This window comes from Engystomops pustulosus, chromosome 6 (genome assembly GCF_040894005.1).
Source record: "Engystomops pustulosus chromosome 6, aEngPut4.maternal, whole genome shotgun sequence".
Taxonomy (NCBI): Eukaryota; Metazoa; Chordata; class Amphibia; order Anura; family Leptodactylidae; genus Engystomops; species Engystomops pustulosus.
The window spans coordinates 186,096,004-186,110,558 of record NC_092416.1 but is presented as its reverse complement, the minus strand read 5'-3'; the positions used below and the strand labels follow the sequence as shown (position 1 = coordinate 186,110,558).

Sequence of the window (14,555 nt, the reverse complement as noted above, 5' to 3'; positions counted from 1 at the left end):
TAGAGAAGGATAAAATGGGGATCCGTTTATGTAGATGGCGCTGGAGTCATACGGATCTACGTGTTGTCGCACTTCTCCTACGGCTCTGGATTTAGCTGCCACCTCCACACAGATCTACATTATTCCTCAATGTCACGCACCTCCGAGGAAGAAAATGGGGCTGCGGAGGGTGAGGGGTTAATCCTCTAGGCTGACTAGTAATATCCTGATATATCGGGTCTCACCTGGGCCGGCAGGTTCTGGGGAGCACCGGATCCTGTACACACATTGCAGCACAAATACCAGAAAACTTATAATCGGGGGCCACAGGGACCATAAATGTCCTCAGGGCCCAGCACCAGGTACAAGGCAATGACCGACCCAGTTCCAACAGATGGGGGGCTCAGCAGTCCCAAAGTGCCAGCATACAGGGGGGGCTCAGCAGTACCAACAGATGGGGGAGGGTCAGCAGCCCCAAAGTGCCTACAGATGGGGGCACAGAATGCAAATTGTTGGCACCAGAGGGATTTAGATTTCTTGCGTTCCTGTGGGGTGGGGGCTGCTGTTTTGGGGTGCATACGGTTTGTAGCACCCTGGAGGACACAGATATTGGGGTACACGAGGTGCAGGGTCCTGGAATACACTGGTCACGTTCCCTGGAATCTGCTTTATCCGTCCTGGCCCCCGACCAAGTTCTATCTTAGGGAAGTATTTCCATGTAAATAACACCGCCCCGGTGCATCCTGGGATAGCGAGGCCGCTCACTGCACTTAAAGGGACGGCTCCACAGCGAGCGACTCTATGTAATACAAAGGCTAAGATCTCTGCTTGCTGTTAGTGAATAGGAACTCTTAACTATTCATATGCTAAAGGATGAAGACTTGTGCAGCCCTAAGAGTTGCAGCAATCGGTCCCTCCCAGTAATGCGGCTCCCAAGTATTCCGGATTACGGGAATCTGCCTGAACAAGTGTGAAGCTTCTGGATTTTCGGGCATTGGATGTGGCGATCCGGATCCAAACTCCCGGAACCACTAATGTATAAAAGACACCAACCTCTGGAATCAGGGGTCTGTAGCGCCCCCTTAACACCGTTTATTGCTATAACAACCCCCCTATATGATTACAAATTCCTCTGGTGATCCGGCCCGCCCCTTTAAGTCCCATTAATAACGCGCTGGTATATTCCTTGGTGGTGGGTGATGAAAGGCGGATGACAGCTCCGGAGCGGTGAGGACCGGCTAATTATTCCGTGTGAGCTCCCGCTCCGCAGAAATCTCTCTCTTTGTGCCAATGTGGCAGGAACAGAGGTAGGTGGGCGAGCGGGACGGAACGTGCAATTTCACAAATTACTTTCTTGGCAGCTGCCGCGGCTTAAAGGGGAAGGGTTCCAGCATGTTGAGGAAGCGCAAGCTGAGCGATTGCTGGGCGACAGGTAGCGGAGGGGGAGGGGGCGCTCCTGGCAAAACTGCAACCTCTAATATTGGATTCCTCACAAGATCTCCGCTTGCTGTAATTCAATAGAAACCGTGTTTACCTGAGCTGCAGCCATATGTCACCAGATACAGGAGAAGGGAAACTAGTGACACCCCACACTACAACCCGCTGCCTGCGGCGCCTCACCCGCTGCAACCACCACACAACGTGTTACACCCCACCCCGGGGCAGGCGGCCGGGGGGCGCAGCACGTCACACACCGGGGCAGGCGGCCGGGGGGCGCAGCACGTCACACACCGGGGCAGGCGGCCGGGGGGGCGCAGCACGTCACACCCCGGGGCAGGCGGCCGGGGGGGCGCAGCACGTCACACCCCGGGGCAGGCGGCCGGGGGGGCGCAGCACGTCACACCCCGGGGCAGGCGGCCGGGGGGGCGCAGCACGTCACACCCCGGGGCAGGCGGCCGGAGCGACGCAGCACGTCACACCCCGGGGCAGGCGGCCGGAGCGACGCAGCACGTCACACCCCGGGGCAGGCGGCCGGAGCGACGCAGCACGTCACACCCCGGGGCAGGCGGCCGGAGCGACGCAGCACGTCACACCCCGGGGCAGGCGGCCGGAGCGACGCAGCACGTCACACCCCGGGGCAGGCGGCCGGAGCGACGCAGCACGTCACACCCCGGGGCAGGCGGCCGGAGCGACGCAGCACGTCACACCCCGGGGCAGGCGGCCGGAGCGACGCAGCACGTCACACCCCGGGGCAGGCGGCCGGAGCGACGCAGCACGTCACACCCCGGGGCAGGCGGCCGGAGCGACGCAGCACGTCACACCCCGGGGCAGGCGGCCGGAGCGACGCAGCACGTCACACCCCGGGGCAGGCGGCCGGAGCGACGCAGCACGTCACACCCCGGGGCAGGCGGCCGGAGCGACGCAGCACGTCACACCCCGGGGCTGGCGGCCGGGGGGCGCAGCACGTCACACCCCGGGGCAGGCGGCCGGGGGGCGCAGCACGTCACACCCCGGGGCAGGCGGCCGGGGGGCGCAGCACGTCACACCCCGGGGCAGGCGGCCGGGGGGCGCAGCACGTCACACCCCGGGGCAGGCGGCCGGGGGGCGCAGCACGTCACACCCCGGGGCAGGCGGCCGGGGGGCGCAGCACGTCACACACCGGGGCAGGCGGCCGGAGCGCGCAGCACGTCACACACCGGGGCAGGCGGCCGGAGCGCGCAGCACATTACACACCGGGGCAGGCGGCCGGGGGGCGCAGCACGTTACACACCGGGGCAGGCAGCCGGGGGGCGCAGCACGTTACACACCGGGGCAGGCGGCCGGAAACGTGCGTTGGTGCTGATAGTAAAGTGTAAACACGAGACAAGATCTGGATTATCTAAACTCGGCGTCCAAAGTCTTCTGGCCGGGGGGAGGGCTCAGGACGTGGGCGGGTGTAGTGTGCACTGCCCGACGTGCCAAGAGCCGCCAGATACAAGTTATCACAGCGCTGCCTCCCTCTCCACAGCACTGCCTCCCTCTGCACAGCGCTGCAACCTGCAGGAAACCAACATATCATGAATATACTCCCTGCAGACTGCAGCCAGTGCTATGTATGGTGCCTGCAACGCTGTATAGGCCGTACAGGTAGGGGGCAGCATTCTGGAGTGGACATAATTTGTATCTCCAGATCTTCCCGTTTCCTCCTCAGTAATTGCCCATTTCCCGTCTTGCTCTCGGATTGTTTCCTTTTCCCATTTCCACGTTCCTGCCGCACACATGCGCCGCACACTCCGTCCTGAAACTTTGTTACAATGTCTCAGTACATGTAACATGCATCGTCCCGGACCAAACGCTCCAAAGTATAAGGATTGTTCAGGTGTCTGGCCGATGATCCCTGAGGTTTCTATTCACTGACATCAAGCGCCTGGCGAGGAAAGTGAATCACACCAGAGACTAGAAAGTCACAGAACCTTTTGTTCTGCTCTTGAGTCATAGGACAGAAGTAAAGATAGTGAATAAGTGTCTATGCTGGTACTTGTAGTTCACCACCCGCCCCCAAGGAAGAATCAGGAGCGTGAACGAGGAGGAGGAACGAGGAGTGGGGCCGGCACCAAGGGAAGAACGCCAGAAACCGGACATAAAAAGCGGAAAGAACAGGATGAGCAGACATTACTAATCAATCCTGCATCATGGCACCGTGATCCCTGTATATGAAGTATCCATAGGTGGCAGACACGGCTAATCAATCCCACATGGTTTCAGTATGATCCTTGTAGATGAAGTATCCATAGGGAGCAGGCATGACTAATCAATCCAGCAGGGGAGTCTCAATATGAGGCTTGTATAGCTCCATCTATAGGGGACGGCACTGAGCGCGCTCAGCTCAATCTCAGACCTCCCCTTTAATTCTATCAGGCCGGCGTGATTTATAGGGAATCTCATGGGAGAAGAACAATCCCGTCTGTTCCCACGGAGGTGACGGCAACAAGTCCGGGCAGGTAAAAGTCAGAGGAGACGGAGGTGACATCATGGAGTCTGGAACCGGTAGAGCAGGTTCTGTGTGGGGTGCAGTGTGAATAGCGGCCAGGACGATGCTCTGCTGATAAGCTGGGAGCGCCGACATATCACCAAACACTCCGGGACCATCACCCCCATCATCACCTCCAACACCAAGATACTGCCGCCAGGGGAGAGCTTATAACACATGAGCCCTGTATGATGTGTGAGCCATCACGTGTGCTGAGAGATGTGTGACATGATGTGTAATGGAAGTTATCATATATACTCTCACCGGCCACTTTATTAGGTGCACCATGCTAGTAACGGGTTGGACCCCCTTTTGCCTTCAGAACTGCCTCAATTCTTCGTGGCATAGATACAACAAGGTGCTGGAAGCTCCTCAGAGATTTTGGTCCATAGTGACATGATGGCATCACACAGTTGCTGCAGATTTGTCGGCTGCACATTCATGATGCGAATCTCCCGTTCCACCACATCCCAAAGATGCTCTATTGGATTGAGATCTGGTGACTGTGGAGGCCATTTGTGTCCAGTGACCTCATTGTCATGTTCAAGAAACCAGTCTGAGATGCTTCCAGCTTTATGACATGGCGCATTATCCTGCTGAAAGTAGCCATCAGATGTTACAGGGTACATTGTGCTCATAAAGGGGTGGACATGGTCAGCAGCAATACTCAGGTAGGCTGTGGGGTTACCAAGGGGCCCAAAGACACCATGACACCACCACCACCAGCCTGACCCGCTGATACAAGGCAGGATGGATCCATGACACCACCACCACCAGCCTGACCCGCTGATACAAGGCAGGATGGATCCATGACACCACCACCACCAGCCTGAGCCGCTGATACAAGGCAGGATGGATCCATGACACCACCACCACCAGCCTGAGCCGCTGATACAAGGCAGGATGGATCCATGACACCACCACCACCAGCCTGACCCGCTGATACAAGGCAGGATGGATCCATGACACCACCACCACCAGCCTGACCCGCTGATACAAGGCAGGATGGATCCATGACACCACCACCACCAGCCTGAGCCGCTGATACAAGGCAGGATGGATCCATGACACCACCACCACCAGCCTGAGCCGCTGATACAAGGCAGGATGGATCCATGACACCACCACCACCAGCCTGAGCCGCTGATACAAGGCAGGATGGATCCATGACACCACCACCACCAGCCTGAGCCGCTGATACAAGGCAGGATGGATCCATGACACCACCACCACCAGCCTGAGCCGCTGATACAAGGCAGGATGGATCCATGACACCACCACCACCAGCCTGACCCGCTGATACAAGGCAGGATGGATCCATGACACCACCACCACCAGCCTGAGCCGCTGATACAAGGCAGGATGAATCCATGCTTTCATGTTGTTGACGCCAAATTCTGACCCTACCATCCGAATGTCGCAGCAGAAATCGAGACTCATCAGACCAGGCAACGTTTTTCCAATCTTCTACTGTCCAATTCCGATGAGCGTCCTCATCCCGGCCAATCCAGCGCGATGGCGGATCCGCACCCGCTGTGTGACAGGAGGATGATGGTGGTGGTGGAGCCTCCGGCCTTGTAGGATGACACCGCACACCCGAATGCAGGATTGAAGAACGGTAGGACAACCCTGGTAATCCGGCAAATATAATCCCGGATTTACCGGCATTCAGCAAATCCTGGAGGACGATCCTTAAAGATTAGGATACTGGAAGGATGGAAAGTGGAGGGACGTCAGCGACTCCAAGACGTGTGAAGATCAGGAATATCCTCCCTGGGGCCGGATTATCAGAGATTATATATGGGATTATAGAGGGGGATCTCTGTAATAATCCTTCTGGTGGAGACATCAGGTGGTCTAATGTTTACCTCCGACACCAGACGACAATGTAATACCTCGTATGATCAACGTGGCGCCACCCCCGGCTCTATAGAGCGGTGACTCTCTGGGCTAGGTTTCTTTTAGGGCAAACAAGCCCGGGCATGGAAACAGATGTAGTCCTACAAGAGGCCCCCATATCTGCAGAATGTGACTCCCCCAGACGCCCCCCCTAGGGTGCATCAGAGGGATCCACCCCCTCAAGAGACACCCGAGGACACTGCACCTTGACCTCTGACCTGCAGAGCTGACACTCAGAAACCTGACCCACTAAGTGGTGACCCAACATTACATAACAGCAGCTGATACCAGACTGTGCAGGAATTGGGTTACCTGTGCGGCACCACGCCTCGTGCGCTGGCGGCTCAGGGTGTCGCCCTCCATGGGATCACTTGTGGGAATGTTACTGCGGCCAAGAAGCTCGCGGCAGGTACACAATACAGCCCTGTTCACACGGCTGAGGGTTTGTTACATTGTATCAGTCTAATTGATCAGAGATTAAACAGAATTACAACAAATCTCTTCTCTGCTTCAGACTGATACATTGTAGCAAACCTCCCAGCTGTGAGATCAGGACTAGAGGCCGGGATGGATCATTATCACATGCATGGTCTGCAGATTACTGACTACAACTCCCAGCATGTCCTGACCATGTGTGGCATCAGGGAGGAGGCCGAAGATAGGAGAAGGTATTTGTATCTATAGCAAAGCCTGAACCATACAGCATTACACAGAGAGGATCGCCCAAACATTAACCCCCCGCTGCCTGGAGGACTGTCACTCATCCCCAACATGACAAGACAGGGAGGAGCTCAACCCCGTCCACCGCAAATACCTCAATACTACAAGACACAACAACAGCAGCACCAGAGTGACCCGAAGACGTCACAAGAATCCAACCATCTGCTGAGTAATAACCCCAGAGGAGGAGATGTACAAGAGAATAACTACTGTAATACTGCCCCCTATGTACAAGAATATAACTACTATAATACTGCCCCCTATGTACAGGGATATAACTACTATAATACTGCCCCTATGTACAAGAATATAACTACTATAATACTGCCCCCTATGTACAAGAATATAACTACTATAATACTGCCCCCTATGTACAGGAATATAACTACTATAATACTGCCCCCTATGTACAAGAATATAACTCCTATAATACTGCCCCCTATGTACAAGAATATAACTACTATAATACTGCCCCCTATGTACAGGAATATAACTACTATAATACTGCCCCCTGTGTACAGGAATATAACTACTATAATACTGCCCCCTATGTACAGGGATATAACTACTATAATACTGCCCCCTATGTACAGGAATATAACTACTATAATACTGCCCCCTATGTACAAGAATATAACTACTATAATACTGCCTCCTATGTACAAGAATATAACTACTATAATACTGCCCCCTATGTACAGGAATATAACTACTATAATACTGCCCCCTATGTACAGGAATATAACTACTATAATACTGCCCCCTATGTACAAGAATATAACTACTATAATACTGCCCCCTATGTACAGGAATATAACTACTATAATACTGCCCCCTATGTACAGGAATATAACTACTATAATACTGCCCCCTATGTACAGGAATATAACTACTATAATACTGCCCCCTATGTACAGGAATATAACTACTATAATACTGCCCCCTATGTACAAGAATATAACTACTATAATACTGCCCCCTATGTACAGGGATATAACTACTATAATACTGCCCCCTATGTACAGGAATATAACTACTATAATACTGCCCCCTATGTACAAGAATATAACTACTATAATACTGCCCCCTATGTACAAGAATATAACTAGTATAATACTGCCCCCTATGTACAAGAATATAACTACTATAATACTGCCCCCTATGTACAGGAATATAACTACTATAACACTGCCCCCTATGTACAAGAATATAACTACTATAATACTGCCCCCTATGTACAGGGATATAACTACTATAATACTGCCCCCTATGTACAGGAATATAACTACTATAATACTGCCCCCTATGTACAAGAATATAACTACTATAATACTGCCCCCTATGTACAAGAATATAACTACTATAATACTGCCCCCTATGTACAGGGATATAACTACTATAATACTGCCCCCTATGTCCAGGAATATAACTACTATAATACTGCCCCCTATGTCCAGGAATATAACTACTATAATACTGCCCCCTATGTACAAGAATATAACTGCTATAATACTGCCTCCTATGTACAAGAATATAACTACTATAATACTGCCCCCTATGTACAAGAATATAACTACTATAATACTGCCCCCTATGTACAAGAATATAACTACTATAATACTGCCCCCTATGTACAGGAATATAACTACTATAATACTGCCCCCTATGTACAAGAATATAACTACTATAATACTGCCCCCTATGTACAGGAATATAACTACTATAATACTGCCCCCTATGTACAGGAATATAACTACTATAATACTGCCCCCTATGTACAGGAATATAACTACTATAATACTGCCCCCTATGTACAAGAATATAACTACTATAATACTGCCCCCTATGTACAGGAATATAACTACTATAATACTGCCCCCTATGTACAGGAATATAACTACTATAATACTGCCCCCTATGTACAGGAATATAACTACTATAATACTGCCCCCTATGTACAAGAATATAACTACTATAATACTGCCCCCTATGTACAGGAATATAACTACTATAATACTGCCCCCTATGTACAGGAATATAACTACTATAATACTGCCCCCTATGTACAGGAATATAACTACTATAATACTGCCCCTATGTACAGGAATATAACTACTATAATACTGCCCCCTATGTACAGGGATATAACTACTATAATACTGCCCCCTATGTACAGGAATATAACTACTATAATACTGCCCACTATGTACAGGAATATAACTACTATAATACTGCCCCCTATGTACAGGAATATAACTACTATAACACTGCCCCCTATGTACAGGAATATAACTACTATAATACTGCCCACTATGTACAGGAATATAACTACTATAATACTGCCCCCTATGTACAAGAATATAACTACTATAATACTGCCCCTATGTACAGGAATATAACTACTATAATACTCCCCCTATGTACAGGAATATAACTACTATAATACTCCCCCTATGTACAGGAATATAACTACTATAATACTACCCCCTATGTACAGGAATATAACTACTATAATACTGCCCCTATGTACAAGAATATAACTACTATAATACTACCCCCTATGTACAAGAATATAACTACTATAATACTGCCCCCTATGTACAGGAATATAACTACTATAATACTGCCCCCTGTGTACAGGAATATAACTACTATAATACTGCCCCCTATGTACAGGAATATAACTACTATAATACTGCCCCATATGTACAGGAATATAACTACTATAATACTGCCCCCTGTGTACAGGAATATAACTACTATAATACTGCCCCCTGTGTACAGGAATATAACTACTATAATACAGCCCCCTATGTACAGGAATATAACTACTATAATACTGCCCCCTATGTACAGGAATATAACTACTATAATACTGCCCCCTGTGTACAGGAATATAACTACTATAATACAGCCCCCTATGTACAGGAATATAACTACTATAATACTGCCCCCTATGTACAGGAATATAACTACTATAATACTGCCCCCTATGTACAGGAATATAACTACTATATAGATAGTTATACTATAGATAACGGGATTACATGCCGTTGCTGTGCTGTATAGGACTTACCCATATTGTATCCATACGGTGACTCGGTGGCGCCGTCCTGCAGGCTGGCCAGGATCTCCCCTTTCCCAACATCACTGTCCCCAACGAGCAGAAACTTGAGCAGGAAGTCGTAGGCTTTTACCGGGCTGGCTCTGTGGGTCATTCTCATTTCCTATAGACCATATAGGTGGGGGCCCCCCTAGCCCATCATGAGGTGCGGGATGTGGGGGTCACAGTGATGCGGCCGGTGGGAGACTCATCACCAGGATCCAGAAAAAAGTCTGAGAGACCAAAGAAGAGAAAGTGTGAGCCCAGAACATACAGAACCAGAACCACATCACCTACAGATCCAAAGACATAGGGGCCCGGTACATACAGACACCATATACAGTATATACCCCCCCCTCTCCCCTCCATACACTGTATATACCCCCCTCCCCTCCATACACTGCATATACCCCCCTCCCCTCCATACACTGCATATACCCCCCCTCCATACACTGCATATACCCCCCCTCTCCCCTCCATACACTGTATATACCCCCCTCTCCCCTCCATACACTGCATATACCCCCCTCCCCTCCATACACTGTATATACCCCCCTCCCCTCCATACACTGCATATACCCCCCCTCTCCCCTCCATACACTGTATATACCCCCCTCTCCCCTCCATACACTGCATATACCCCCCCTCCATACACTGCATATACCCCCCCTCCATACACTGCATATACCCCCCCTCTCCTCCATACACTGCATATACCCCCCCTCCCCTCCATACACTGCATATACCCCCCCTCTCCCCTCCATACACTGCATATACCCCCCCTCTCCCCTCCATACACTGCATATACCCCCCCTCTCCCCTCCATACACTGTATATACCCCCCCTCCATACACTGTATATACCCCCCTCCCCTCCATACACTGCATATACCCCCCCTCTCCTCCATACACTGCATATACCCCCCCTCTCCCCTCCATACACTGCATATACCCCCCTCCCCTCCATACACTGCATATACCCTCCCTCTCCCCTCCATACACTGCATATACCCCCCCTCTCCCCTCCATACACTGCATATACCCCCCCTCTCCCCTCCATACACTGCATATACCCCCCCTCCCTTCCATACACTGCATATACCCCCCCTCTCCCCTCCATACACTGCATATACCCCCCCTCTCCCCTCCATACACTGCATATACCCCCCCTCTCCCCTCCATACACTGCATATACCCCCCCTCTCCCCTCCATACACTGCATATACCCCCCCTCCCCTCCATACACTGCATATACCCCCCCTCTCCCCTCCATACACTGCATATACCCCCCCTCTCCCCTCCATACACTGCATATACCCCCCCTCTCCCCTCCATACACTGCATATACCCCCCTCTCCCCTCCATACACTGCATATACCCCCCCTCTCCCCTCCATACACTGCATATACCCCCCCTCTCCCCTCCATACACTGCATATACCCCCCCTCTCCCCTCCATACACTGCATATACCCCCCCTCTCCCCTCCATACACTGCATATACCCCCCTCCCCTCCATACACTGCATATACCCCCCCTCCATACACTGCATATACCCCCCCTCTCCCCTCCATACACTGCATATACCCCCCTCCCCTCCATACACTGCATATACCCCCCTCCCCTCCATACACTGCATATACCCCCCCTCCATACACTGCATATACCCCCCCTCCATACACTGCATATACCCCCCCTCTCCCCTCCATACACTGCATATACCCCCCTCCATACACTGCATATACCCCCCCTCTCCCCTCCATACACTGCATATACCCCCCCTCTCCCCTCCATACACTGCATATACCCCCCCTCTCCCCTCCATACACTGCATATACCCCCCCTCTCCCCTCCATACACTGCATATACCCCCCTCTCCCCTCCATACACTGCATATACCCCCCCTCTCCCCTCCATACACTGCATATACCCCCCTCCATACACTGCATATACCCCCCTCCATACACTGCATATACCCCCCTCTCCCCTCCATACACTGCATATACCCCCCCTCTCCCCTCCATACACTGCATATACCCCCCTCTCCCCTCCATACACTGCATATACCCCCCCTCTCCCCTCCATACACTGCATATACCCCCCTCCATACACTGCATATACCCCCCTCCATACACTGCATATACCCCCCTCCATACACTGCATATACCCCCCCCTCCCCTCCATACACTGCATATACCCCCCCTCCCCTCCATACACTGCATATACACCCCCCTCTCCCCTCCATACACTGCATATACCCCCCCTCTCCCCTCCATACACTGCATATACCCCCCCTCTCCCCTCCATACACTGCATATACCCCCCTCCATACACTGCATATACCCCCCTCCATACACTGCATATACCCCCCTCCATACACTGCATATACCCCCCTCCATACACTGCATATACCCCCCTCCCCCCCATACACTGCATATACCCCCCCTCCCCTCCATACACTGCATATACCCCCCCTCTCCCCTCCATACACTGCATATACCCCCCCTCTCCCCTCCATACACTTCATATACCCCCCCCTCTCCCCTCCATACACTGCATATACCCCCCTCCATACACTGCATATACCCCCCCTCTCCCCTCCATACACTGCATATACCCCCCCCTCTCCCCTCCATACACTGCATATACCCCCCCCTCTCCCCTCCATACACTGCATATACCCCCCCTCTCCCCTCCATACACTGCATATACCCCCCCTCTCCCCTCCATACACTGCATATACCCCCCCTCTCCCCTCCATACACTGCATATACCCCCCCTCTCCCCTCCATACACTGCATATACCCCCCCTCTCCCCTCCATACACTGCATATACCCCCCTCCATACACTGCATATACCCCCCTCCCCTCCATACACTGCATATACCCCCCTCCCCTCCATACACTGTATATACCCCCCCTCCATACACTGTATATACCCCCCCCTCCATACACTGTATATACCCCCCCTCCATACACTGTATATACCCCCCCCCTCCATACACTGTATATACCCCCCCCTCCATACACTGTATATACCCCCCCCTCCATACACTGTATATACCCCCCCTCCATACACTGTATATACCCCCCCCTCCATACACTGTATATACCCCCCCCTCCATACACTGTATATACCCCCCCCCCCTCCATACACTGTATATACCCCCCCCCCTCCATACACTGTATATACCCCCCCCCTCCATACACTGTATATACCCCCCCCTCCATACACTGTATATACCCCCCCCCTCCATACACTGTATATACCCCCCCTCCATACACTGTATATACCCCCCCCCTCCATACACTGTATATACCCCCCCCTCCATACACTGTATATACCCCCCCCTCCATACACTGTATATACCCCCCCCCTCCATACACTGTATATACCCCCCCCTCCATACACTGTATATACCCCCCTCCCCTCCATACACTGTATATACCCCCCCTCCCCTCCATACACTGCATATACCCCCCTCCCCTCCATACACTGTATATACCCCCCCTCCATACACTGTATATACCCCCCCTCCCCTCCATACACTGTATATACCCCCCCCCCCTCCATACACTGCATATACCCCCCTCCCCTCCATACACTGTATATACCCCACTTCCATAGACTGTATATACCCCCCTCCCCTCCATACACTGTATATACCCCCCCTCTCCCCGCCATACACTGTATATAACCTCTCTCTCACCTTTCTCGTCTTCCCGGTGTCTCGGGGCCGCGCTCCGTTCTCTCTCCTCTTCTCAGTGTCCCCGGGCTCCGCTCCTCTCTCACCTCTCTCGTCTCCAGCTGCAGCCGTTCTGCCAGACGTGGAGAAGTCCTCTCAGGATGACAGCTCGCGCCCGGCCTTCCCGCGCCTCTGATTGGCCGAGCTGACAGTTGCTATGGGATCAGTCTTCCCTCACTGGCCCTTTCGGCCATCCATCACTGTGTGGGCGGAGCCTTCTCCCACTCTTCATTTCGCCTCCAGGTAAGGGAAAAAGAGGGCGTGAGCATGGAGAGAGGAGGGCGGGGAATGGGAGGGGTTTTCCTTGTTTACAAACGCGCGTTGAGCTGTTGGCGCATGCGCCGTGGGTGGATTGCCGCATTCGCGACCCCGCTGGTACACTGTACCGGAATGTCAGCTGACTGTCCTAACACATACATGATGTGAATGTGTCAGCAGTGATACCTGGTGGTGTGTATCACTACTCTGCTCACAGACCCTTCTTATAGCCTCCAGTCATGGCTTCTATAGCGCCATCATATGCCGCAGCGCTGTACAGATCATGGGGGAAAAACTATGAGGATGAGGGAGTGACACAAGATCTTACAGTCTATGAGGATGAGGGGGTGACACAAGAGCTTACAGTCTATGGGGATGAGGGGGACACAAGAGCTTACAGTCTATGAGGATGAGGAGGTGACACAAGAGCTTACAGTCTATGAGGATGAGGGGGGACACAAGAGCTTACAGTCTACGAGGATGAGGGGGGACACAAGAGCTTACAGTCTATGAGGATGAGGGGGTGACACAAGAGCTTACAGTCTATGGGGATGAGGGGGGGACAAGAGCTTACAGTCTATGAGGATGAAGGGGTGACACAAGAGCTTACAGTCTATGAGGATGAGGGGGTGACACAAGAGCTTACAGTCTATGAGGATGAGGGGGGACACAAGAGCTTACAGTCTATGAGGATGAGGGGGTGACACAAGAGCTTACAGTCTATGAGGATGAGGGGGTGACACAAGAGCTTACAGTCTATGAGGATGAGGGGGTGACACAAGAGCTTACAGTCTATGAGGATGAGGGGGGACACAAGAGCTTACAGTCTATGAGGATGAGGGGGTGACACAAGAGCTTACAGTCTATGGGGATGAGGGGGGGACACAAGATCTTACAGTCTATG

General features: G+C 52.1%; 1 protein-coding gene across 1 annotated transcript in view; it reads right to left on the bottom strand.

The window, feature by feature from the left end:
- The window catches only part of RAB40B (RAB40B, member RAS oncogene family), a 30,006-nt gene extending 16,378 nt beyond the window's left edge, over window positions 1-13,628 (bottom strand). The window contains 2 exon segments of the mRNA XM_072112697.1: window positions 9,624-9,883; window positions 13,358-13,628. Coding sequence (XP_071968798.1) covers window positions 9,624-9,771 — 148 coding nt within the window. The 5' untranslated portion in view covers window positions 9,772-9,883; window positions 13,358-13,628.
- Between the last annotated feature and the right edge of the window lie 927 nt (window positions 13,629-14,555).